General features: G+C 36.2%; 1 protein-coding gene and 1 long non-coding RNA gene across 12 annotated transcripts in view; one reads left to right on the top strand and one right to left on the bottom strand.

Moving 5' to 3' along the window:
- LRRC9 (leucine rich repeat containing 9) overlaps window positions 1-25,715 on the bottom strand; it is a 119,509-nt gene that overhangs the window by 34,401 nt on the left and 59,393 nt on the right. For all 7 annotated transcript variants that reach the window (XR_006705055.1, XM_045451138.1, XM_045451134.1 and 4 more), the window contains 9 exons: window positions 18,717-18,908; window positions 17,482-17,607; window positions 15,019-15,153; window positions 13,394-13,571; window positions 11,143-11,363; window positions 9,588-9,710; window positions 5,235-5,365; window positions 3,170-3,278; window positions 2,363-2,502 (listed from right to left, as the gene is read on the bottom strand). Coding sequence is in view for 6 of the 7 variants with exons in the window: in XM_045451138.1 (XP_045307094.1) it covers window positions 2,363-2,502; window positions 3,170-3,278; window positions 5,235-5,365; window positions 9,588-9,710; window positions 11,143-11,363; window positions 13,394-13,571; window positions 15,019-15,153; window positions 17,482-17,607; window positions 18,717-18,908 (1,355 nt within the window). In the remaining variant the exon portion in view is untranslated. The remainder of the gene's footprint in view (window positions 1-2,362; window positions 2,503-3,169; window positions 3,279-5,234; window positions 5,366-9,587; window positions 9,711-11,142; window positions 11,364-13,393; window positions 13,572-15,018; window positions 15,154-17,481; window positions 17,608-18,716; window positions 18,909-25,715) is intronic.
- The window catches only part of LOC123583932, a 100,363-nt gene that overhangs the window by 51,393 nt on the left and 23,255 nt on the right, over window positions 1-25,715 (top strand). For 4 of the 5 annotated variants that reach the window (XR_006705059.1, XR_006705062.1, XR_006705058.1 and 1 more), the window contains one exon: window positions 5,440-5,593. The exons of the other annotated variant lie outside the window; for it this stretch is intronic. This is a non-coding gene — a long non-coding RNA (uncharacterized LOC123583932). The remainder of the gene's footprint in view (window positions 1-5,439; window positions 5,594-25,715) is intronic. 5 annotated transcript variants of the gene reach the window in all.

Genomic DNA, 25,715 nt, shown 5'->3' with positions numbered 1-25,715 from the left:
GTGAGATCATGACCTGAGCCGAAATCAAGAGTTACTCGCTTAACCGACTGAGCAACCCACATGCCCCACGGGTAGTACCTTAAACAAACAGATGTCCACATGTAAAATGATGAATTTAGAACTAACATTTTACCTCATAACATGCACAAATGTATGAGAAATGTGTCCTGAATGTAAGAGAAAAAACATAAACCTTTTTGAATAAAACATGACAAAATCTTTGTGACCTTAGATTAGACAAGGAGTTGTTAGATACAACACCAAAATCACTATCTGTAGGAGAAAAAGTTGGTAAGTTGGACTTTATCAAAATTTAAATTCCTTTAAAAGACACCATTTAAGAAAATGAAAAACCAAGTGATTGACAGAAAATGCTTATAAATGAATGGGATACCACTTCAAATCTACTAGAATGGTTGTAATAAAAAAGACAATAACAAGTATTGGTGAGGATGTGGAGAAATGAGAATCTTCATAAACTGTTTTCAGTAATGTAAAATGGTGCAACCACTTTGGAAACCAGTTCTGGCATTTTCTTAAAAAGTTAAACATGAAATTACTCTATGACCCAGAATTTCACTCTGGTTTCTACCCAAGAGATAAATACAAGTGCTTGCAAATACTTCTACACAAATGTTTTAGCAGCATTATTAATACTAGCCTCAAAGTATAAACAATCCAAATGTCCATCAACTATTGAATGGATTAACGTCATGTGGCAGAGCAATACAATGGAATACCTAACATATTCAGCCTTAGAAAGGAATGAACTATGAATACATGCTGAACCTCAGAAACATTATGCTAAGTGTAAGAAGTCAGATACAAAAGACTACATATTATATGATTCTACTTATAGGAAATGTCTAGAAAACACAACTCTACAGAAAATGGATTAATGGTTTCTTAGAGCTAGAGGTGGGAAAGGGAACTGGCTACAAATGGACAATGATGGATATTTCTGGTGTGTGATGGAAATGTTCTAAAAGTATGTTGCGGTGATAATTGCACAGTTACAAACTTAGTAAAAATTATACACTTAAAATGAGTGAATATGGTATGTAAACTGCATTTCAGTAAAGTTGTTGAAAAATACGAATAGCCCCCAATATAAATGATGTGTATAAATGAAATGTTCATTGCAGTTTTGATCAAACTAACCACAAACTGGAAACAACCCCATGGTTCATCAATAATAAATGAATAAAAAAATAAGATTATTCCGGGGATTTTTCTATCTATACCCTCCATATTTTTTTGCTCTCACAGGTTAACAGATGATTATATTGTCTTTGATCTTAATATATCCTAAAATAGATTAAAGAACACAAAAAATGGATAAACAACTGTCATATAATCTATATGATGGTATACAACACAGCAGTAAAATGAAATGAATTACTGACACTTGCAATTACATAGATGAATCTCAAAAGAATTATGCTAAGTGAAAGAAGCCAGATACAAGAGTCCTTACTATATGATTGTAATCATATGAAATTTTAGAAAAAGGCAAAATTATAGGGATAGAAAGCAGATCAATGTTGTTTCCAGGACCTAGGGTGTGTGGGGGTGGGGTGGGGGGGGGAGGGTATTATAACAAGATACAAGTTTCTGGGATGGGAATAGTTCCATTGAAGGAATAGTTACGTGACTGAATACATTTGTCAAAACCCATGAAACTGTACACTTAACCTGGAGAGTTTTATTATATGTAAATCATACCTCAATAAATATAGATGAAAACACTAGGAATGCTCTTCATTAGGATAACTGGAATGAAAGTATTTTGTCTTGGATATATATCTTCACGTTCTACCAAAAATGTGTAGGAAGGTGGGAGGTATGTCCTCATTTTCTTTATAAAGTATCTTTTCCATTGGTGCTGGGGCATTAAGTGACCAGGTGAATTATTTAGAAACACAAACAAAACAAAAGTTACAAGAAACCTAAGTTCATGCTACTGGGTAAGGAAGGAGTTATTTTGTGGGGTGATGAAAACGCTCTGGAATTAGATGGAGGTTGCATTGTAGTTGTATAACTTTGTGTATATACTAAAATAAACACTGCATTGTACATAGAGTGTTATGCTATGTGAATTGTATCTCAATTTAAAACACGTTAATCATACAACATTTCTTCATTTTCTTTTTTTATATAATGGGTATGAAATGTTGGAAGCAGGGAAAAAGCAATGACAAAGGGCTATTTGAGTATCTTTTTATTTGTGACATTTATTATTGGCATGTAGCTATTAAATATCAAGTAAGAAAAATGTACGTTACTGCTATCACTAATGTGACTTACTGCTTTTTAAACTCCCAACAAAAATTGTATATAATAGTGAGAAAAAGAATAGTACCTGTTTATTTTTGAAGTTCCTTGCTGTCCATAGCCACTGGAAGGCACTTTCTGGTAGAGTAGCTGTCTGTTGGTCAAGTGAGTCTGAGGTTTTAGTCTGGGCATGATTGATTCAATATGATTATAGTTGAGGCATAAGACCTACAGAAAGAATACCTTATTAATCAGATGTTCAAATATGAATGCTGTATATATATCTTTAGTTTGAGATTATCAACATCCTAAAAACTATTAAGATGTAATGGATTATACAACATAATATAATAATATATCAGTGTTAAAATGGCACAAATGGTCTGTATTTAGCTTTGAATGTGTTTTTTTGAATAATCTGACTTGCTAAGAAATGACAATATTTCAAATAAATAATGGAGACCCCAGAAAGCTGCTCAAGCTTCTCAATCTGCACTCCTGATTTCTCCAAGCCGATATAGATGAAACAATTGTTTAGTTGGAGAGATCACCACTTCCCTATGTTTAAAAGGCTTTTGTAGATGGCTCAGCCAAAGCTATAAGACAGGTTGAGAACCTCAGTGTCCTCCAATTTCATTCCATACCCACACTGTAGAGGCACCCTTCTATCCCGTCTCCTACTGCAGAGGAAGATTTACTGCTTATAAGACAATCACATAACACTGAGGTCAACCAAAATAATTTTGGAAAGTAGTACTTTCTCTTGCTTGGTGAAACAAAAATTTAGGAATAATTTCTTTAATAACACAAAAATATATTTTAACCCAAAGTAAATAAGATTACAACTCACACTGAAAACCTTGAAAGAGAAAAGTAAAATCTGTGAGTGACTCACCTTCACCTTAGGCAGATAGATTAATCCACTGAATGAGGTGAGATTATTGTTTTGTAGATTCACATTACATACATTTCTAAATTGGTCAACTGGAATCAAATCCACAGTTCTGAATTGAGATAAATACATTCATAATTTTGATAGAAAAATTATATAGGTGAACCATTCATGTACAGTCCCAAAAACATGAAAAAAATGCCTCTATCTGACAAGTGCTATGAAAAATAATTGCCTTAGTGTAAAATATATGGGCTAACTAATTGGATAAATACATGTTTTTGTTGGGCATTTATGTAAGAAAATGACACAGAATTTGAATGCTTTAAAAACCATGTCTATTACCACATAAACATAGCACTATCACAAAGCAACTTTTAAAGTAAACATCCCTATTTCTTTATAAGTTTACATACATATTCATGAAATTATAGTGAAGTTGATATAGTAAATCATAAGGTTTTCAGGTTATAAACTGCAGAGGATATATGTGAAACACATTATTTCTGAAATTCCAGGAAGACATTAGAGACGGGAAAGAAAAGGGGAAAGAAAGCAGGTGAGGTCTTTGAAAAAAGAGTTTTCTATGCAATCTCCTGAAAACTTTTATGGCATTCCACTTTGCAAGAATGCTTTTGTAGTTAAAAATATGTTTGATTCCTAGTCCATGGCTTTCTTGGTCCTTTGAGCCTTAATAGAGAAGAGCACAAGGGTAAATTATGTTACCCTAACTACTTTTTTAAACAAATCCTAAACCCTGTAGTTATAATTATGGCATACTTTTATCCATTAATAAATCATTCATTCAACATATTTTAATTAGTATTTTCTAAGTGCAGACAATGTATTTGGAAAAGCTATAACAAATATGAAAAGATGCTGTCTCTGTCCTCATGAAATGGGATCCAGAAAAATTAAAGTAAAAAAGGAAAAATGATATAATAGAGTTAGATGTAATGGAATATTAGGGAGAAAAAAAAAGCTATCTGGGGAAGTCAGCACACAGTGGAGCCTTCAAATGAGCCTTGGAGAATTTATAAGCATTTGTCAGGCAAATTAGAAAAAGAGTTCCAGCTAGCAGAACAAGCATAAGCAAAGGCAGAAATGTGAAACAGCATCTTGTGATTGAGATTAAGGAACTAAAATATTTTAGAATTTCTGGAGTATAAAGAGTAATGGGCAGTGAAGGTAAGGGTTATAAGAGATACAAATAGAATGAGTCTTCTATGCCATACAAAGGGATTTTACATTTTACTATAGACAGTGGAAAGCCACTGAACAATGTTGAGAAGGGAAGTGACCTGATAAAACTTGCATCTTAGAAGGTGGTATGGATTTTCAGGAAAGGTTATATAAGACAAAAACCCAAAACTATCATCAAGAGAGTTTCTAAAATAGTTCATTTCCCAACCTAGGCCAAAGGTAGTGACTACAGAAAGAAGAGGGGAATTATGAGACATACTTATAATATGGACTCCGTAGAGCATGGAGATCAATTATAAATGGAGGACAAAGGAGAGAGAAATGACCTTTAGATTTTTGGCTAGGGTGACAACAGATGAATGTTGTCTTCTAGATGCTATCTAAAGAGCAACTGAATTTTCAAGTAAAGAGCTCAGGTTTTGGTTAAATTTAAAGGATCATCATCACAAATTAAAATTATGGCTAAAGATGTCTGTGAAGAGTGCAGAATAAGAAAAAGAGAGGAGAGAAAAGGATTTATTTGCCAGGAGGACAGTGAGAAGAAGAACATCAGAAGAATGGTAGCTTTAGAAGTCAGATTTCACTGGGTTAAAGTCATATGTGAGGAGCAAACCTAGTCTATTCTAATTTTAAAAGCTTGGTTATTAGAGAAGAAGACATAGAATGTCTTAGATTGCTGACATTTTAAATCATAGTGTGTGATAATGCACTTTAATGAGTGGTGAAATTAGCATGAGATTTTGAAGTAGGGAAGGTGACTTTCTGAATTATTAGTTATATTTGGATAAGGTGAATAAAAACCTTAGATAATTACAATAATTGCATATTTAATTATATCAAAAAGCATATAATAAAATGATTGCACCTGATGGATGATGAAGTCCAACTGAGTTCTTGCATTTGGGTGAAGTTTGAATGTCCTTGTCGTTCTGCAATCATGTCAGAAGTAAGTCTGCCACCAAACAAGTCTTTTGCACACTCAGTCTCTGGTGGTTCCTACATATAAGGACATTTAGAAAGTGATGTCTTCTCTTACAGATGACTAAATGATATTAATTCTTTGGTTTTAGGTCAAAATGGAGTGGACCCACTTCTCCCTATTCCTCCTACTAAATACAGCAAAAACTCCTATACATTATATAGAAAATAAATATAAGGAGACTGAAAGGCGCAGACAAGAAGGCAGACCAGCTAGGGACCTTGGGACTGAGGAATGATGCTGTGGTGAGTCCGCTGGTCTATTGTTGTGATTTATCATAAGAAATATATATTTGGCCTTTATCCACTGTTCCTGGCCTGGCCATATGGTTAGGCAGAAGAGCAGTGGAAAACTGGCCTATTAAAAGATGCCCATATGGGGCATGGCCCTATGGAAATTCGAGGAGTACATTAAAGTAGGACACATTGATGCCCATCAGAACTCCCTTCCAGGTTTGAAAGGTGATTGGATTTGACAAGCAGATATCCCCATATGCTCACTTGAGGTGGCCACCTGGGTTTGTGAAATAGGTGAATACTGGGGGTCTACAGCAATGCAGAGATGGACTGAATCTAGACATCTTTATCTTGCACCCTCTGAGGCACAGAATACCAATAAGAACTGTTTTGTCTGTCAGCAAAAGGGACAGAGACTGCAGATGGCCATGTGGCAGATTTCCCTGGTGGGAGGACTTTGAACAAACTTGGCAAGTCAGACTCATTCTGGTAGCCCTAACGGGCTACAAGAGAGTCTTGACAGAAATAGATACTGACTCCGGACTGGGTTTTGCTTACCCACTGGTAAATGCAAATGCTCAGAGTGCTGTAAAAGAACAGAGACAGAAGATATCATGCCAATGTAGACAGCTGACTGTTCTTTCTTCAGACCAAGGAGCACACCTGACAGCTCATAATGTCCAACGTGGGCAGTAAGATATCCTACTCAAGAGTAATAGCTCGATAGACAATTGGAATGGGCAGTTAAAACGTCAGTTGTCTAAAGCAAGAAGATAAAGTATGAAGGGCTGGTTTATATGCCTTCACGAGAGTGCTCACACTCAGTGTGAACATGAGTGGGGCTAAAGCTATCCCCAGTGGATAGACTTCTCTGTTTTTCTGGTGGCTCTGGGGAAGGATGCTGGTGTGACTATGCAATCCTTGCTAAGGGAAGGTGATGCTCATATACCACTATCCTTTTTATTTTTCTCCACATCACCTCAACTTTTATTTCCTACCTGATCAGGGACTATGGCTGGAAACAGGGATGATTCCTAAGCAAGAAACTACAACTATGTTTTTAAACTTTATGTTAAAATTCTTAAAGGCCTGATGGGGGTGGGCTTTGTCTTCACCCCATCTGGCAAAATTGGGGTTAACAGTGAATGTTAGTTGTATTGTCTGGGGGGCAAAAATAGCTGATCAGTCCTGCACCTGTATAATCTCACCCCATCTGACTGAGGGGGATGTACTTACTAGACTAGTATTGTTGTCTGCAATCTAGGCCAGCACAGCGGCCCAGCCTATTGTCCCTTCCAAAGGGGGAAAATTTGGGTATAAATGGAGAGAAGGAGAAATAGCAGTTATGGGTAAAGAAATTAATAAGTAAGTTATGTAATGAGGGAAATCCAATGTTACATTAACACTTCAAAAGAGGCTCAGAGCAAGAGATGATATTCTCTTTGTCTTTTTTTAATCTTTGTTTATTTATTTTGAGAGAGAGGGAGAGAGAGAGGGGACGGGGAGAGAGGGAGAGAGGGAGAGAGGGACAGAGAGAATCTCAAACAGGCTCCATGCAATTAGCAGAGGCCGATCCCACGAACTGCAAGACCATGACCTGAGCTGAAATCACGAGTCTGATGCTCAACTGACTGAGCCACCCAGGTGCCCTGATATTGTCTCTTAAATAATCATATCAGTTGCCAATTATATCAGAAAAGGGGAAGCTGTGTTTTCTGATACCACTCCTGCTTGTGGAATCTGAAAAGGTATCCAATGAAAGCTTGCAAATCTGAGTGGCTTCACCCTGGGAGACATTTTCATATGATTACAAACTGGATAATGACTGAATGAAATTATAGTAATATGACAGTTTTTTTTGAATTTTATGATCATTTTGCTATAAATGATAGGATCAAAAATCAGGGAATGGACTATGATAATGTGATTTATAGTAATAAATATAGGGGCACCTGGGTGACTCAGTCGGTTGAGTGTCCAACTCTTGGTTTCAGCTCAGATCATGATCTCACAGTTTGTGGGATCAAGCCCCATGTGGGGCTCTGCACTGAGCATGGAGACTGCTTGGGATTCTCTCTCTCTCTCTCTCTCTCTCTCTCTCTCTCTCTCTCTTTTTCTCAAAATAAATAAACATTAAAAAATATACAATAACAAATATTTATTTGGTCTTCATCCATTGTTCTAGGCACATAGCTCCTAAAGCCCTTGTAATTTCCTATATAAGAGACATAGAGGCATGTTTTGCTATAATATTTGGTTTTCTGACACCAGTTCCTGAAATTGCTTCAGAGCCATAAAGGTGAAAGCAGTGTCTTGTTATTCATAACAAGCTCCTTTCCACGACACCTGAGTTCATGTTAAAGGGTATCTTTTAGAAAGTCCCTAACGATGGGGGCTGTTTGCCAGGGGAGTCAACTACAATTAGAGGGTTGGAACTTTCACTCTTACTCCCTGACCTGTGGAGAAGGGAGAAGGGCTAGAGGTTGAATCAGTCACCAATGTCATTTAATCAGCCATGCCTACATAGTAGAGCCTCCATAAATACCCCAAAGAAGGGGCCTCAGAAAACTTCCAGGTTGGTGAACACGTGGAGGTGCTGGGAATGTGGTTTGCTCAGAGAGAGCATGGAAACTCTATGCCCCCTCCTGTATACCTTGCCCTATGCATCTCTTCTATCTGGTTGTTCCTGAGTTATATCCTTTTATAATAAATCAGTCATCTAGTAAGCAAATTTTTTCCTGAGTTCTGGGAGCTGCTCTAGCAAATTAATCAAACCCAAGGAGAGGGTGATGGGAACTTCCTATTGATAGCCGGTTAGTCAGAAGCATAGGTACCAATCTGGACTTGTGAAGCGGGGGTGGGGCAGTGCTGGGGGATTGAGCATGTGGGATCCGATCCTGTCTCCAGATACATAGTGTCAGAATTCAGAGAATTGCTCATATGTGGAAAACCCACACATTTGGTGTCAGAAGTGTTGTGAGTGTGGGGAATTGTGAGAGTAAAGGAAACACATAGATGTGGGTTTTCCTTTACAACTGGGTTTTGTTTTTGCCTCCTATATGCGGGACTAGGTGCTGGAGAAACCAGAAACCCAGAAATGCCAACCAGAGAAAACAAAAATTCACACAAATGCCTGTTCTCTATAGTCGAAAGAGTAGGAAAGGGGAAGCCTGACAAGCCAGAAAATTTTTAGACAAGACTGGGTCTACTCCAGCCAAACCCATGGCATAAATTGTGGTCTACACCTGTACAAGCAGGTACATCTACACCTGTAAAAGCAGATGGGCGCACAGTCTTCCACTCTTGTCCTAGTGTAATAAGGCACCTCTCTGTCATCCCCCTGCTGAGCAAGTGGCTTGGATCTTCATCCTCTCCCAGCAGTAATGCACCCCCTCCCACACAGAAATGTTACTAGAGAATATTTGGGGAGCCTGTTCCATTTCCACACAGTAATAATGGCAGAGCACTTATGAGTCAGTGGAGCCCAATGGGCAATGTGAGCTTAGCAGTTAATAAAGCACATGCCTTCAGGTTGTCAACAGAGGCCAAGTGGGGGAGCTTGGACTTACACCTTCCATTTGACAGCAACATTGCCTTACTTACGGTTTACTAATAACACTGACATACTAGTTTTGTGTTCAAATATATTTTGCTTAAATATTAACAACTGTATTTTTCTAGGAAATAGGGAGCTGTTTTTAGGCCCAAGAGAATGGTAGAGCTCCAGAACAGATTTTTCTGTCCTGTCCCTATACTCTTTATTTTTGTCAGGCATCGAATTCAACGGGTGCAAATGTAAGCAATATCTTCCCTTTTCTGCCATCTCAATTTAGAAGAAAATTGGCTAAAGGAGAATATTTAAAAACCCAGATCAAAAATGTGCTTTAGAGACCCAAGTCTGAGTATCATACTAGTGATAAGGCAGTGTTCAAAATGATGATGGCCAATGGATATATAACTATGCAGGCTGGACCAAATGCTGTGAGTCATAAAAACAACTTACAATGGAGATTCCATCCAAAGCTTTCAGTTCTGGAAGGTGAAATATTACAAACAACCGGTAGTTTTCTTGATTCCATACAATAATGTTTCCATACATGTTGAGAATGACAAGGTTGCATAAACCCTGGGTAATAAAAACACATAAATTTAAAGATATATCTATGTATCTCTATCTCTATCTATGTATCTATCCATACACATATACATTATGTGTATTACTCCAGCAAGATTTTTCCCCTTAAGAGTTTAACGACCCTGGAATTTTAATATTCGAATTACTCTATCATTTCTTAGTGATTACGGTACTTTAAGTACACGTTTTATTGCAAGAGTTATCCTTTCAGACCAGTAAGTTTTAATTTTGTACAATATTTCAGTGATATGTGATACATGATCAGAATCTCTTTCTTTTAGCACACTGCTGCTAACTATATTATCTATCAGTGGTAAAGACTTGGAGGGAACTTTGCTAAGTTTAAAATAATATACTTTGTTTATGGAAGAATGGCCTTTTAAATAGTATGCATGTGTGCATATAGATATAGTAGGAATGAAAAATACTGCCTTCTGATAAGGGATAAAACCCATGTACTTCTATCTTCTGAGAGAGTAGCAGAATTCATCTTAAGGGAAAATGTGTTTTTATTAGAACATTTTGATGTGTCTTTGTTGTGCAGGAACGGCCCAGAGTAGATGTGGTTGGGAGAGGTTAAGACAAGCGGGAGTAACACTACTCTGTCTCACAATGTAAAATGGTTTATTTTGTTGCTGCTACAATTGATAAGGTTGCCTCTGCAGCTTTAGAAGAAGTAGTTATATTTGTGGAATAGGATGGGGAGAAGGCTGAAAGTAAGGAAAGACAGGAAACAGACATAAGTTTTTGGTAGGAGATCAAGCCCTAGCAATATGATATCAGCAAAAGGAAAGAGGCCATCGTGAGAATCCCAGTGGTAGGAAATGGCCATTGAACTTTAGAAATAGTTAAGTCACACAATGTATTTGAAGTGAATTCCTATTCTGTGCTGTAGTAAACGTCCATTTTATTCAAACCTTTAGGAAAGCCTTCAAAACTTCAGTTATACAGTAGTTTTAGACGTTTTTTTGGGAGAATTAAAGAGGACAAAGCTGGGCAAAGTTGGCTAGAAAGAGTTGGGAGTCTCCAGTAAGAACCAGTAAGTAAGTGAGAAGTAATCAAGAATTCCTCTGAGAACAGGAAATGTTCAAGACTTACTCCCCAACCAGGTTGAGGAGTCCTTGGAAATACTGAGAAAGGCACTAGTTAGAAGGGATGGGGCTTGGGTATTTTATTTGAGTACTAAAAAAAAATTGTCCTAGTAGGTTATCAGTTTGGGGACATGGTTACATATACATATATTTTTATATACACATAAATTGAATGCAAATACATTCAGTAAACCTTGTTATTCTTGATTTTTATCTTCTTTACATTTTTCTGTATTTTCCAAATCCTATACATTGAACATGCATTATGCTCATAATATAAAGAAACCATACATATTTTAAAAAACAAAAACATTACCATCTGAGATAGTCACCTTTAAATTATAGATCTCCTGATTGAGAGCAATATAGTTATTGCTTATGTATAATTCAATCAGAGTAAAAGCTTTTTGTAAACCACTCAATGAAGTAATTCTGTTGTTCTCAAGAGAAAGGGAGTGAAGATGAAGCATGTTATCAAAAGTATGTTTTTCCAGACCATTGAGAAGATTATTATTTATGCTGAGGCGGGTTAATTTAGTCAGCTTGGAAATGCCTAGAAAAATAAGCAAATTCAAGAAATGATTCAGATAACACTGAAAAGTTAGTTTAAAAAATAACTGGCTGGCCATTTTACTTTTTCTCTTTACATTTTCTCTTTACAGACTCTATAGTACTATCATTGTTTTGACTTTTAAGAAGGATACAATGTGTATAAAGTCCCAGCTAATATATTAAATTCCAATTTTGGATTTCTATGTAGACTCAGTCTTCCTAGGTATTAAGGGACTGTATTATGTAGGAAATATTGAATTTCACTTTCAAATAACCTTCAAATTATATAATTAAGATTTTCACCATCACAATAACACAAAGCTCAAAATCATCACCAGCCCCCCCCATTTTAAAACATTAAAGGTAAGGGAGTAGATACAGCACTTTGGAAAGTATTCCTCATTGTGGCATTATTTGTATTGAAAAGAACCACCTGGCCTAATTCTACCTTTGCATGCTTAAAACTACTTTAAGACAGAACTTGAGAAAATGCCACCTCTCACCACAATCTAACCCCTAAGTATGCTATATGCTGTAGGTATTTTGCATATAGTATAGTGCAAGTTGAAAGATGAGAGAGAACTTTGGAGTCAGAGTTGGTTTCAAACGTAGAACCACTAGATTTGGGATCATAAGTATATTATGTAAAACTTTGTAACCTCTGTGCCTCATTTTCCTCATCCATCAAAAACACATACTGAAATCTACCTCTAAGGGGTTATGGAATTAAGTGGAATTGCATTTGAAATATGTCAGTTATAGCTTTTGGCAAATAATTGGTTCTCAGGACATTTTATCCATGCTGGCCTTTCACACCAGCCTTACTCATGGGACTATGCAAGCTGAGAGTAAATTGATCTAGGGCAAGTTGGGATAACACTATCAGAGAAAAAATCCTTAGATGGACACTAAACTTATCTGTGTCTGGAAAAAAGAAGAGAAATATTTGTTAAAGCTTAGTGAGGTAAAACTATCATCTCTGAAAAGTGGGTAATAGGAAAAATATAGGTTGGAGGATTCTTCTCTTCAGTGGGCTGATGGGTGGAAATAAAAAGGAAACTGGAAACAGTTCTCAGCTACGCATACAAAGGAAAACTAACACTCTGTTTTGTGAGAATGGAAGAGACTAGTGATGGTTCTAAAGAGAGATGTCTGAGCTACCCCCAGGTTTACATAATTCAAATCTACGAAGGAGAGGCCTGTGAATCTATATATTCAATAAGCGTCCCAAGTGATTCTTATGATCAAGCAGGTTTTATAAGCAGATTGTTAAGAGCCATCAAAATAAAATATAATGAATGTTATACACACTGTTTTTAAAGATATCTAATACTTGCTTTTGCATATGTAATTTTTTGAAATAGAATTTTCTACTTTTATGGAAAAGTACACACATGTGCTAAAAATAATCCAGCAATTCAAAAGTGAATAAAGTATAAATTAAGTCTCTTTTCTAGCCAGTGGAAATCATCGTACAACCAGAAATATTCTATACCCAGATAGATGTGTATATTTGTGTGTGTGCGCATACCCAACATTAATTAGTAAAGCTGCTTCATTGTACTTTATGTGGATCTCTATAAAAGGTGATATAGTACATTTGATAATGTTCAACCTCTAGTGAGTAGTTTTCATTTTTGTTGAAGTCTTCAAATTTCCAAAAGTAATCTTAATTCCATACTTTGAAAAATCAACTGGGCTGCTTTATCTTTTTCAAAAGCACACCTCATTCATTCTTTCATTCATTCTCATTCAGATACTAATTACTTTCTAGTTTGTAATGTGCTAGGTTTGGTTATAGGTGGGACAGAGGAGAGGAGAGAGAAGTCAGAGCTGAAAGTCAGCTAGCTGGGCTCATTACATATAGTGACTGGTCACAGATCCCACTAGTAAGTGTTTGGAACACTCTGCCCCAAACCTTCTTGGAACTTCTGTAGACATCTTCCTCCTAAAAAATTCTGTCCTCCACATTTTCCTTTTTGGCTCTTGTTAGTTAAACATTCATATTAAGATTTTAAAATTCTCAGATACCTTCTATCTTTGAGATACAGTTTCCATCTAACGTGAGTTCTTCCAAGTTAACACAGGATTCCAAGCCTTCTATTTTAGTGAGATTATTGTTGCTGAATGATGCCCATTTCAAATTTTCCAATTTTTCTAAATTTGTGATTTCAAAGAGATGTTGCCCATCTAAATTTAAAGCAGTTATCTGTAGAATAATTCACATTTTATGTTACTTCTGACTCGGTATCAATAAACTCAATGTTAAAAAAGGCTAACGAAATCATTCAAGTGTGGTAAGTAACAGCAAAAGAATTCCTTCAGGGGCTCAGGGGCAACTAGGTGGTTCACTCTGTTAAGTGTCTGACTTTGGCTCAGGTCGTGATCTCATGGTTCCTGAGTTTGAGCCCCACATTGGGCTCTGCACTGCTTGAGATTCTCTGTCTCTCTCCCTTTCTGACCCTCCCCTGCTCGCTTTTTCTCTCTCAAAATAAATAAATAAACTTAAAAAAAAAAAAAAGAATTCCTTCAGGAACTAAAGACATTGTGAAACTTACAAAGGGTAAAATTTGACAAGATTATAACCCCAAGAGGGACTTATATGGTCTTATGGACACTGTGCTGTGTCAGATTCCCCTGCAGTGAAAAACTTGTCCCAGCTGCTGGGAGTGCTGTGGGCAGAAAGATTTCGGCTGTCAGCTCCTTCAGGGACAGCCTCAGCTGCAGAGAGCTGCCTTGCGCAAGGTCATGCTCCTTCCCAGTTTGGCCCAAATCCAATGATGGAAGGATATAAAGACCTGGCCATCTCAGCCCAACTTGGGACAAATTTAAAGGGCCATTCTAATTCCAAAACTCGCCGTGGGGTCAGGCAGAGCTGTCACTGGGCATGCATCACAGCTAAATGTCTGTATATATCCTGTAATAAAATAATGCCATTGATTTCTTCCCTTTTCGAGGGTCAGCTTCTCTTAACCCAGGTTCAGTCTTTGGCAAGAGGCATAAGGATGCTCTGTGCAACAAAAAGAAGCTGTTGGTGCTCTATTCTTGGCTGAATTGTGACCAGTTCCCCTAGTGTCATGCCAGAATTCTTTATTTCTTTTACCTTGTCACCCAAAATTTTGGCTTGACTCTGGTTCTGTGCTCTAAAGTTTGCTTGCTTCTTTTGATACATTATCAAAATCTACCCTTTGGTCTTGTAGCATACACTTATCCTAAATCTCCAGCTCTATGGTGACTGCCATTAAGACCTAGTCCTCATGACATTACCACTCATGACTTGACGTCCCTGTTTAATTTTAATTTGGCTCTTACAGTTTTCTGCTCCTTACCTATCTGTGCCCTCTTTAAGACACATGGACCAAAGCTGATTAAAAATCAAGTGAAATTGGGGCGACTGGGTGGCTCAGTTGGTTAAGCGACTGACTTCGGCTCAGGTCATGATCTTTCAGTTTGTGAGTTCGAGCCCCACGTCGGGCTCTGTGCTGACAGCTCAGAGCCTGGAGCCTACTTCAGATTCTATGTCTCCCCCTCTGTCTACCCCTGCCCTGCTCATGCTCTGTGTCTCTCTGTCTCCCAATAATAAATAAATGTTAAAAAGAATTTAAAAATCAATTGAAATTAAGCTTTTATATTAGTTAAACAGAATTAGTTTTTACCTTCAAGTACCAGTTTCCATTCACATGTAAATGTGGTCCCAACTTTGAAATCTGTGTCAGAATTTTGGCAGAAGGCCATATACTAAGTGTCCGTGGTCTCTCCTCTTTAGTACTAGAATGCCGTAAGAGCGATAACTAATAAAATAAAAAACACATGATGAATAAAGGAAATGGAATATAGAGGTTCATTTATACATAGTTAAAAGTACTTTTTCCTTGCTGAGTGGCACAATGAATAATTTTAAAATATGACATTTTCTTTGCCTTAAAATGTTCTCAATATCTAGATATATTTCACTTTTTGTTTTAGCAGACCGTTAGAAAATAATAGTTATAAAAGATTGCTATAATACAAACACCCATATAATCCAGTCATTAAACAAGTTTCAGAGCTAGAATATTTCTCCCACTCTGGAAGCTCCCTGTGTGCCCCATCCTAATCCTTTTCCTCTCCTTCCCCTCCAGAGCCATCACTCACCTCATGTGAATCAACCAATGCTCCACAATCTCAAATTTTGTATCTACCATTCATTTGCTTTATTTATAGGCCTATGTTTGTGCCCATAAACAATATATCACTTAATCTTACACATATTAGAACCTTCTGTAAATTGAATAATATAAATGTATTCTTCTATGACTTACTTTTTTGCTCAACATTGTGTTCGTGACATTCATCTAGGCTGCTGCACGTAGCTGTAGTTCATTCACATGTCATTGCTGTACAGTATTTCCTTATCGATTCTCCCATCAGTGAACATTGGGGCTGATTTCAGTTTTGCACACTGCTGTTATGAATATTCTTGACTCTTGCTGCATACATGCAAGAGTTTCTTTGGAATATACACAATTTGCTAGGTAATAGGGTTAACTATATATTCAGCCTTACTAGATAATGCCAAATTGTTTTCCAGAGTGGTTATACCAATGGTAACTTTTAGTTCAAATTTTTGCTAAAACTTGATAGTGTCAGGCTTTAAAACTTTTGCCAATTGGTGGCTGTAAATTGTTATCTCATGCAGTTTTAATGTTCATTTCCTTGAATACTAATGTGATGGAGCATTTTTTCCTATTATTTGGCTGCTCTGATTTCCTCTCCAGCACCTTTTGCCTACTTTTCTGTTTGATTGGCAGTCCTTTTCCTGGTATATTCAGGATATGCAAATAGCATCTTTTGTTAGTTAGACATGTTGCATATTTCTTTTCCCAGTATGTAGCTTGTTTTTCCACTTCCTTTATGAGTAGACAAATCCAGTCTTTTATATTTATGCTCTTGGTTTCTTGTGTAATGAATTCTTCCCTCATTCAAGGACATAATGATAATCTCTGCTCTTTGCTTTTTAAAAAAATTTTTTTAATGTTTTTTATTTATTTTTGAGTCAGAGAGAGACAGAGCATGAACAGGGGAGGGGCAGAGAGAGAGGGAGACACAGAATCCGAAGCAGGCTCCAAGCTCTGTGCTGTCAGCACAGAGCCCGACGCAGGGCTCAAACTCACAAACCGTGAGATCATGACCTGAGCCGAAGTCGGACGCTTAACTGACTGAGCCACCCAGGCGCCCCTCTGCTCTTTGCTTTTAAAACATTTTTTATTTTGACTTTTACAGTGAAGTCTTAACGCACTTGTCCCAGTGCCTTTTATTGACTAGCTTCCTTGGTCTGTAAAGGCAGTTCTGTAATTTATCAAGTTTCCATGTATGTATGGTTCTATATTTGGTCTTTATATTCTGTGCTATTGGTCTGTCCCAACTCTACATTGTCTTAAAGGATTTTAGTAAGTTTTGATTTCTGGTAGGATAAACCCCCAACTCTTCTTCAGGAGTTAATTATATTTTTTTATCAACAAAAAAAGTTTCTTCCCTTCATTTTGAGTGGATCCAAAATTAAACATTACATTAAGGAATTAATATTCAAATGCCTCACAAGAAGTACATAGCTGGAGAACTAGGGTAAAGATGTTTAGGATTGCAGCTATTTTGGCCAGAGTACAGCAGTCTTAATCTGCATAATATGGGCATTTCCTGCCCCCTGCCCAAGTTCATTAATTATGTTATGTTTTGTTTTGTTTTGTTTCAGCCAGTAATGTCAGTACTAGATAGGTAATTCACTAAATGCTTTATCAAGGCCTCTAAGCTTACTTTGTCCACAGAAAGTTGCTTGTTTTCATGGAGGCTCTAGAAAGGACTCTGGTGAGTTTTCAAGTTGACTAGGAAAAAATACAATTACCCAGGAGGCATTTTGGGGGTAGTGTGCAGGGATGAGAATCCATACAACTAGTTGGTATTTAAATAAGATACATTTAAACAGGAAAAAAAGTTCAAGTGATATGGTTGTTACATATTGATTGTTTTTTTTTTATTAGCATGCTAAAAGAAGACACAAAATCTTAAAAACAAGCAAGGTATGGAATATATAACTTGTATATTCTAAACAGCACAAAAAATATTAAACAGTGAAACCCAACCTGAGTAATCTTTGTTTCAGTAATAAATTTCATTGCTGCTATTGTTTCTTCTTCAGAAACGAGGAGTCCATCTAAATGAGTGAGAGTCTTTAATCTGCCAATAACACTCAGCCTTAATGTGGCTGGCTTGGGAGAAATAAGAAAAGGTTAATTTTTACAAAATATTACATATGTTATGGCATGGAAAGGAGTGTGCTGCTTCTTTCCTTCCCATGTAATTCAAAATTATGCATCTCCCACTCTCTTATATATATCTAAAAATAAGGGCCTAACTTAGTTCTTCAGTAGCTGAAATTAAATTCTGTTTAAAAACTAATCTGTTTTGTTTGAAGCCAGATGACTTCTGGCTATAAGCTGTTGAAAAGTGTGATGAAAAGTGCTCAGAGAACAATGGCAGTGAACTCCTGTTCTTCTAGATCAGCAGTTAGTCAGCTCTGTGTGCAAGTCTCTATAGATCTTTAGCCCTTGGCATCTAGTTTGGCAACGGGAAGATAGCTGTACACATTCTGTGTCTGCTTTGGCAAAAGAAAAATACCCTTCAATTTTCCCGAGCAAAAAAGAAATAGAACAACGTAAACATAGTAACTTGGCCAATTTAACAGAACCAATCATTAGCCTCTTTTTAAAATATTGAACCCAGTCTTATATTCATTTTTGAAAAGCAAGGAAAGGAGGATTCTTGAAATTATTGGCTTGGGGCTTATTTTAAATCCTTGGAGATACCCTTAAATATAATCATTGAATACTGAAATTTCTTAGCATGAATCTCTGTATTTTTGTGATGAGAAAAAAAGTGTTTAATCAAATTTCCTTTTATAGCAGAAAATAAGCCTCTGTAATGCAGGTTTATCAGGGGAAGTAACAAATGTATTCCCTCCCTTAATAGTCTGTTTCTCTCACTGTATTCTATTATTCTTGGTCCCATGCTTCATTACAATAGGTTCTAGTACACTGAACTGTATAATCCCTCCCAAAGTTTGCAAATAGCAATGGTACCTAACACTCTTAAAGCCACCATACTCTCAAACTATTAGAGCTTATCAAAAAAAGCTTTCCTTATAGTAACATTTAATTCATTTGATCACTACACTGAATTCAACTTATAAAATACTTAAAGGAATTCTAGTAAAACAAAGATAGTTTGCCCATTTCTGGCTACTGCTGAATAGTACCAAGAAAATGGCTTAGAAATAAAAATGATTCTTTGCTTTTTTATAAATACATCTGCTGCGTACCTTTTGCCATGGATTATGCCTAATATCAAGAGTAAGAAGGCTTGCGGTGTGTTTGCATAACATATTTATTTCATCACCAGACTTTTTCAGTTGATTCCAGCTCAAGTCTAGGTGCTTGAGTTTCATCAGACCTCTGAATCCCTCCAACGTTATCACATGGTTATGGCTTGCATCCAAATATTCAAGGTTATACTGCAACACATACAAATAGAAGTGGTGCTGAAAAGGGTCACAGTTTCTATTTACAGAGTTCTTGTCTCTATGATTCACTAAGTATTTACATGCTTTTTGGTAATTCTTACAGAAAACCTACACAGTAGATATATTGCATTATGGTATCAACATAGGTATTCTCCCAAAGAGCTACAGGTCTTTTATTTTTAGCCCTCAATTCTCACTTCACCCTTCTAAGGTAGAGAGGCAGGTATTTGTTTTCCTAGGAAAGAAACTGAAGAGTAACTGACAAGATAATTTATCCCCCCAAAACAAGGAATTACACTTTTACTTTCTGGGCTGCTGGTTTATACCATTGAACCCATGGCCTGGTTAAAAAAGATTCACCTTCAGAGGTAGAAATTTCAGCTCAGGTCATGATCTCACAGTTTGTGAATTTGAGCCTCGCATCAGCTCCACCCTCGGCGTGGAGACTGCTTGGGACTCTCTCTTGCTCCCTCTTTCTCTGCCCCTCCCTTGCTTGCTCTCTCTCTCTCAAAATAAATAAATAAGCTTAAAAAGAAAAAAAAAGAGCCACTGAAAACATTGTTTCAATTATATGCACACATAGTCTTACACAAAACATTGTATTACATAGAAATTTGTATCCCTTTCACATTCATGCATCATTAAATATTCTTTAAAATGGTTTTGGATAATATTCCAATATTGTACTGATTGTATAATATTCCAATAAGTGAATAATTAGGATTATTTTAAACATATTACTATGAACATTTATGTGGCTTCTAATTGTTGGCAACACTACCACAAACATCCATGATCATGAGACTTTAACTGAGACTCTCATGTTTTTTCAGAAGAGATTTTTAAAAATGTGATTCTTAGTTTGGATTTCTATATTGTTAAAATTTTTGATAAATACTGCCAAATAATATTCAAGGATGTTTGTACCAATTTTTTTCTTCCAACAGTAGAATATGAGAATGTTCATTTTCTTAAATCCCCACCAATTCATCTGCCTTATTTTAATTTACATTGCTTATGACCGGTGAAGTTGAACATCTTTCCATGTGTTTTGTATGAGCCATTTTTAAATTTTGTTTTTGTTTCTTGTGTCTTGTCTTTAGCCATTTATCTATTCAGATATTCATCTAGTTATTTGTAAGAAGTCTTTAAGACTTCAATTTGTTACTTCTATTTGTTGCAAATAAAATTTTCTTTTAAGGTGTATACTAATTCAGACTTAGAACAAAGAAGAGATTAAGAACTTTAAGAAGATGTTTTGCAACATATTTTTAAAAATAAAAAGTAATATTACTATGGATTAAAAATGAACTCGATTTCCTTAAGAACATAAAGTCCTTAGACTTAGAACAGTCTTTTTGGCTTTATAAAGATTTACTACATGGCCTGTCTTTTCCCAGTTTTCATCATAAAGTGGTAAAAACTTGTCCCAAATTCTGGCACTTACATGCAGACTAGCATTTGGGAACCATGCATCATAAAAAGATAACTGTCTTCTTTCCTTGAAAAGGGGGATAGGATCTTCATTTTTGTAATCCCAAGATATAAAACAGATATTAAGTATTTTCAGTTTTGTAGCAGAGTTTTCTGTCTTAATAGTTCTTGTGTTTCAGTTTAAATCCTTAAATCACAGTATAGCACAGGCAATTTACAAAGATTAAAACCCACAACACCTCCTTTAACTATTCTTAGGGATAATGGTTCATTCTCTAAATATAAATTAGCTCTCTCTAGACATCAAGAACACTTCAAGTTTTTCATTGGAAGAGATAAGACAGAAATATTATTTCAATAAAAAATTAGGCACATAATCCAGATTAAGATTGCAAAGATATATATATATATATATATATATATATATATATATATATATAATCTATGTATATATATATTTGTCTTTCCCCGACCTACTCTGACTATGGTGGAGCTATTTTCAGAGAAACAAATCTGTTCCTATTGCTTTCTTTCAGATACTCTTTTCCTGATAGTTCAGGTGAGCGAATGACAAACATGCAGCCTAGGACTTTTTAATTTATTGTATGGATGTCTTGTTTAGACTTTTAAAAACGCTATAAAAACCATAGAGTATATATATGTTTTCATCATTAACGAAGCCAAGTCTTCCATTATATAAACAGTGTTAGATTGGGTATTTTCATTTACAAGGCAAGGCCAGGATGATGAACACTTAAGAATAATATATTTATTTTCTGCAACCTAGTAGAAGCAACTTGTAGCATGCAAGGCAGGTATGGAAACTCTCTATGTTAGAGACATGCTTAAGGAAAATTAGAGTAAAAATGAGATATCTCCAAGGTAAATTAAAAAAAACTTAGAAGACAATAAGAATGAATGTGAGGGGTGCCTGGGTGGCTCAGTCAGTTGAGCGTCTGACTTCGGCTCAGGTCATGATCTTGCAGTTTGTGAGTTCAAGCTCCACGTTGGGCTCTGTGCTGAGAGCTTAGAGACTGGAGCCTGTTTTGGATTCTGTGTCTCCCTCTCTCTGCCCCTCCCCCACTTATGCTTTGTCTCTCTCAAGAATAAATAAATATTAAAAAAAATTAAAATAATTCAAAGAATGAAGGTGAGTGATTAAACTAGATCATAACCTTTTGTAATGCCAAGATAAACATAATTCATATTAAACACACATACAAAACTCATTACTGGAGAATAAAGAGGTGGAGGCAGCATAAGTTTTCAATCTCTCTGAATCCCCACACAAAAACAGAATAAATAAATAAACCCAAATTCCATGGACAATGTTTATAACAAAGTTACATGACAAGGTAGCCCAATAAGACCCCAAAGAAGTCGTAGGGATAAACCACCAACAACCACAAGCCCTATGGGGTATCCATGCCTATGTGAGAGGAAGCAGGAACCATCAGTCAGCATCTGATGGACCTGAGAACAAGACAGACCCCAAAAGGCTGCCAATGTTTACTGGAAAGTATGGGAGCCAACCTGAGTACAACTGGGAGAAGTTCTGCCCTCTTCATTCCTGAGTGCATGCATGGGACCCACAGGAGAAAGGTCTGAAGCAGCTGGGGCAGTCCAGCACTTATGGATCTTAAAACTCTCCTAGAAGTCCCCCTTCTAGAACAAAATCCTTCTCAAAGAAGAAACTCAAAAATTAAACAGGATAAGGACAAAAAAAGCAAATAAACGATAAAGTTCAGAGCAAAGTGGAGGAAGAGAGTACAGTCGGGAAATGTCAGAAAGTAAGCGCTATAATTTTTTTTAAAGCAAAAATAAACAACAGAGGAGGGAGATCTGTGAAGGTAGGAAAGCTTTCCCTAACTCCACTTTGTTTTAGAAGTTAAGAAAAAATAATTTCATTAAAAAATGAGCAGCAGAAAAGTATTGAGATCAAATCCCAAAGTTAGGAGAGCAGGAGGGAGAGGGAGAGGGGTGGGGGTGCAGAAAGGAGAGAGAGACATTGCTGTTGGCAATAAAAGAACACCAGAAAGATATGCTCAGAACTTATCGTGAGTATTAACTTACTATTTTAAAACAAGCAAAAGATGTTAAGAATGATACAAGATAAAAAATAACAATATAAATATGGATTAGAAAAACTCAGTAGTAAGGTGAAAGAACCCATAAAATAATTTGAAATAAAAGAAAAACATTTCAGAAACAAGTAGTCAAACACAAAAGCAAGTAAAACAATAAGTAATGCTTTAAGAGAAACAGAAGGTAAAAAAAAATTGTAAAATCAAATCGACTTAAAGTTTTAAATTAAGAAATAAAAAGGACACAAGAGAAAGTAACAAATAGTGAAGATAGGTAAAGATTCAACATGTGGATAATGTGCATCCCTGAAGAAGAAAACTAAAGCAAGGAAGCAAAAAAAGAGGCTTAAAACTTTCAATTTAAAAAAAGGAAAGAAAAAATTATTTTAATCTGTATTTTGGAAGAGCATACTGTGAAGCTGAAATACTGGCCCAGGCGACCAATACCAAGACATATTCTAGTAAAATTACTAAACTTAAAAAAAAAAAAAACTTAAAAAGTTCTTTGGCCATCCAGAAGAAAAAAACATGTGACTTATGAGGGAAACATTGTACACTGTCATCAGACTTTTCTACAGTAACAGTTTATGTCAGAAGAAAAAAGTAACATTTAAGATGCCCAAGGAAATAAACTGTGAGCCAAGGATTTTATATCTAGCAAAACTGCCTTGCATGTGTAGAGGATATAGAAAAACTATTATCTACATGCAGTAGTGGAAGGGATATTGTCCCCATAAGCCCTTCCTGAGGAATCTATAATAGAATATTTTTCAGACCATCAAAATGTTTAGATAGATACCAACCTAAGGACTAGTGACAAGAATTAAATATACAGTTACCAAACAACTAAAAGGGAGAGTGTACAAAGTGCAAGGCTACATGTTCTGACAAAGTATATACAGAATGATCATTTTGATTCATTTTTAAAATGAATGATGGAAAGAACATATACAAAATAAAAAAATCTTTCCAGTAATCATATTGATGAGAGTATCAGGGTTGTTATTCTGAGACTGTTGTGTGTGTAATAAGGGATAAAACAATGAGCAGTTATTAAATAGTCCACTGCTATCAATTTGTACCCTTGAAACTGAGGATTATTGGTGTGAGAGAAAGAAAGATATTGATGTAAGTAACAGAGAAGAGGTTAAGCTAAAAGATTTTCAGTATTGAATCTGAATTGGAAATACCAATATAAATACATGAGGTTAGTTTTAGTTATACATACATATATAGTCACACACACACACACACACACACACACACACACACACCCCTTCTCCATAATAAGTTCTGTCCAATGGAAAGACCTAGAAACAATGACCAACCCAGACTGTGGTCCTGAAATATCACTTTTCTCTAAAAGAAACTTGGGTTCCTTGAAGAAATGGCTGATCCCATGTCTGCAAAAGAAAATACAGAAAATGGACATGGAACATCTTTTATGCCAGGTGGCAAAGAAGCTATCAGAGACCACTATGGTCATGGCAAAAGAAGCTAACTTTAAGATGATTCCATTGGTTAAGACGATACAATTTGAGCTTCAATCATGATAATAATTGAATGGATGGACTCTCATCAAATGTGTTTAAGACCCTGCATTCCTAATGATATTAAAACAAAAAAGGAATTGCTTGTCTTTGGGAGATCACAAAGAACCATTCATTATCTTCAAAATTGGTAAATAAAAGCAAATAAACACCTATTCTGCATTTTCTACATGAGTGGTACCACTGGGTAACCAAATCACAGAAAAGGGGAAATGTCTTTACGTAAAAATAGTCTAACTAATAAATGAAAAAGAAATGATAGAATAGAAATATTGCCATTTTGTAATCACTTTTGAGTTAATGGATATAGACATTAAAAATGCTACCAGCATGAGAAAAGTGAGTCAACCACACATTATCTGATTCTTACAGTCTTACCAGAGGAATGGAACCTGAGTCTGATCCAATTTCTGGATTTAGTTGCCAAATTGTAGAAAATACTGAGGGTGGGGGCTTGTAGGATTGTATCATAAGCAAATCAGCAGGGTCCAAATTGTGGGACACTCTTAGGATTGGAAGGTCAAAGCATTTCTACAGATAAACTATGGGGAGTGGAAGGGGAAAGAAGGAATTATAAGAGAAACCTATAAATTAAAAGAGACTTAAACAATTTTTAGAATGGCAAAACCAAACTATTGTACTAGGTAGGGATGCACATTTGGGTGATGAAACTATGGGGGAAAATGCAGGGAGAGGATTACTGGAGAGGTCAAGATAATGATTTCTTGAAGGGATGGGGCATATATAGAAGGGGCTTATGTTGTAGTTTACGAAGTTCTATTCCTTGACCTGGGCGCTAGTTACAAGCACATTCACCTTATAATAATTTGCTAAGCCATGTGCTTGAAGTACGTAGTTTTCTGTATCTGTTTTTTTTTTAATTATTATTTATTTTGAGAGAGAGAGAGAGAGAGAGAGAGCGAGAGAGAGAGAGAGAGCAGGTATGTGGAGGAGAGACAGAGAGAGAGGGAGAAAAACAATCCCAAGCAGACTCCACACTGTCAGCATGGAGCCCGATGCAGGGCTCAAACCCATGAACCATGAGATCATGACCTGAGCTGAAATCAAGAGTCGGATGCTTAACCAACCAAGCCACCCACGCACCCCTGTATCTGTTTTATTTTACAATAAAAAGGTGGAAAAAATACACACCGATTATTTCCTCCCTCTGATCACCCCTAACATTCCTGTAGTCATTTTTCAAGACATAGTTATATATCAGATACTTGATGTATCTGATCTATCTAGATCTATCTATCTACCTTTGCTAATCTTAAAATTTGAAAACACCACTTAGGCATATTTGTCCAGTTCTCTTATCTGTAAAATGTCCACAGTAATATTAATCTAATAAGTAGGCTGTGAAGCTATGATGTTGAAAGAAAATTTTCCATCTAAGGAGAACAACAAAACTGTACTACAAAATACATGCTGGGAAGCTGGCTAAGCTCAGTCACTATCTAAGTGCCTTGCATGACTTAAGAGTTTACTCATCAAATTTTGTGCCTAAGCAAAATAATTATGGCTGTCATACCCTCTGGAACCATTGGCAAATCATCAGGAAAAAAGTTAAATAAAACATGCCAACCATTTACATATAGTCTTGGGACCTCTATTAAACTACCTTCTTTTTTTCTTAATGTTTATTTTTGAGAGAGACAGGCAGAGAGGAAACGTGAGGTGGAGAGGGGCAGAGAGACAGGGAGACAGAATCTGAAGCAGGCTCCAGA

This window comes from Leopardus geoffroyi, chromosome B3 (assembly GCF_018350155.1).
Source record: "Leopardus geoffroyi isolate Oge1 chromosome B3, O.geoffroyi_Oge1_pat1.0, whole genome shotgun sequence".
Taxonomy (NCBI): domain Eukaryota; kingdom Metazoa; phylum Chordata; class Mammalia; order Carnivora; family Felidae; genus Leopardus; species Leopardus geoffroyi.
This window is presented reverse-complemented; position numbering and strand designations above follow the sequence as displayed.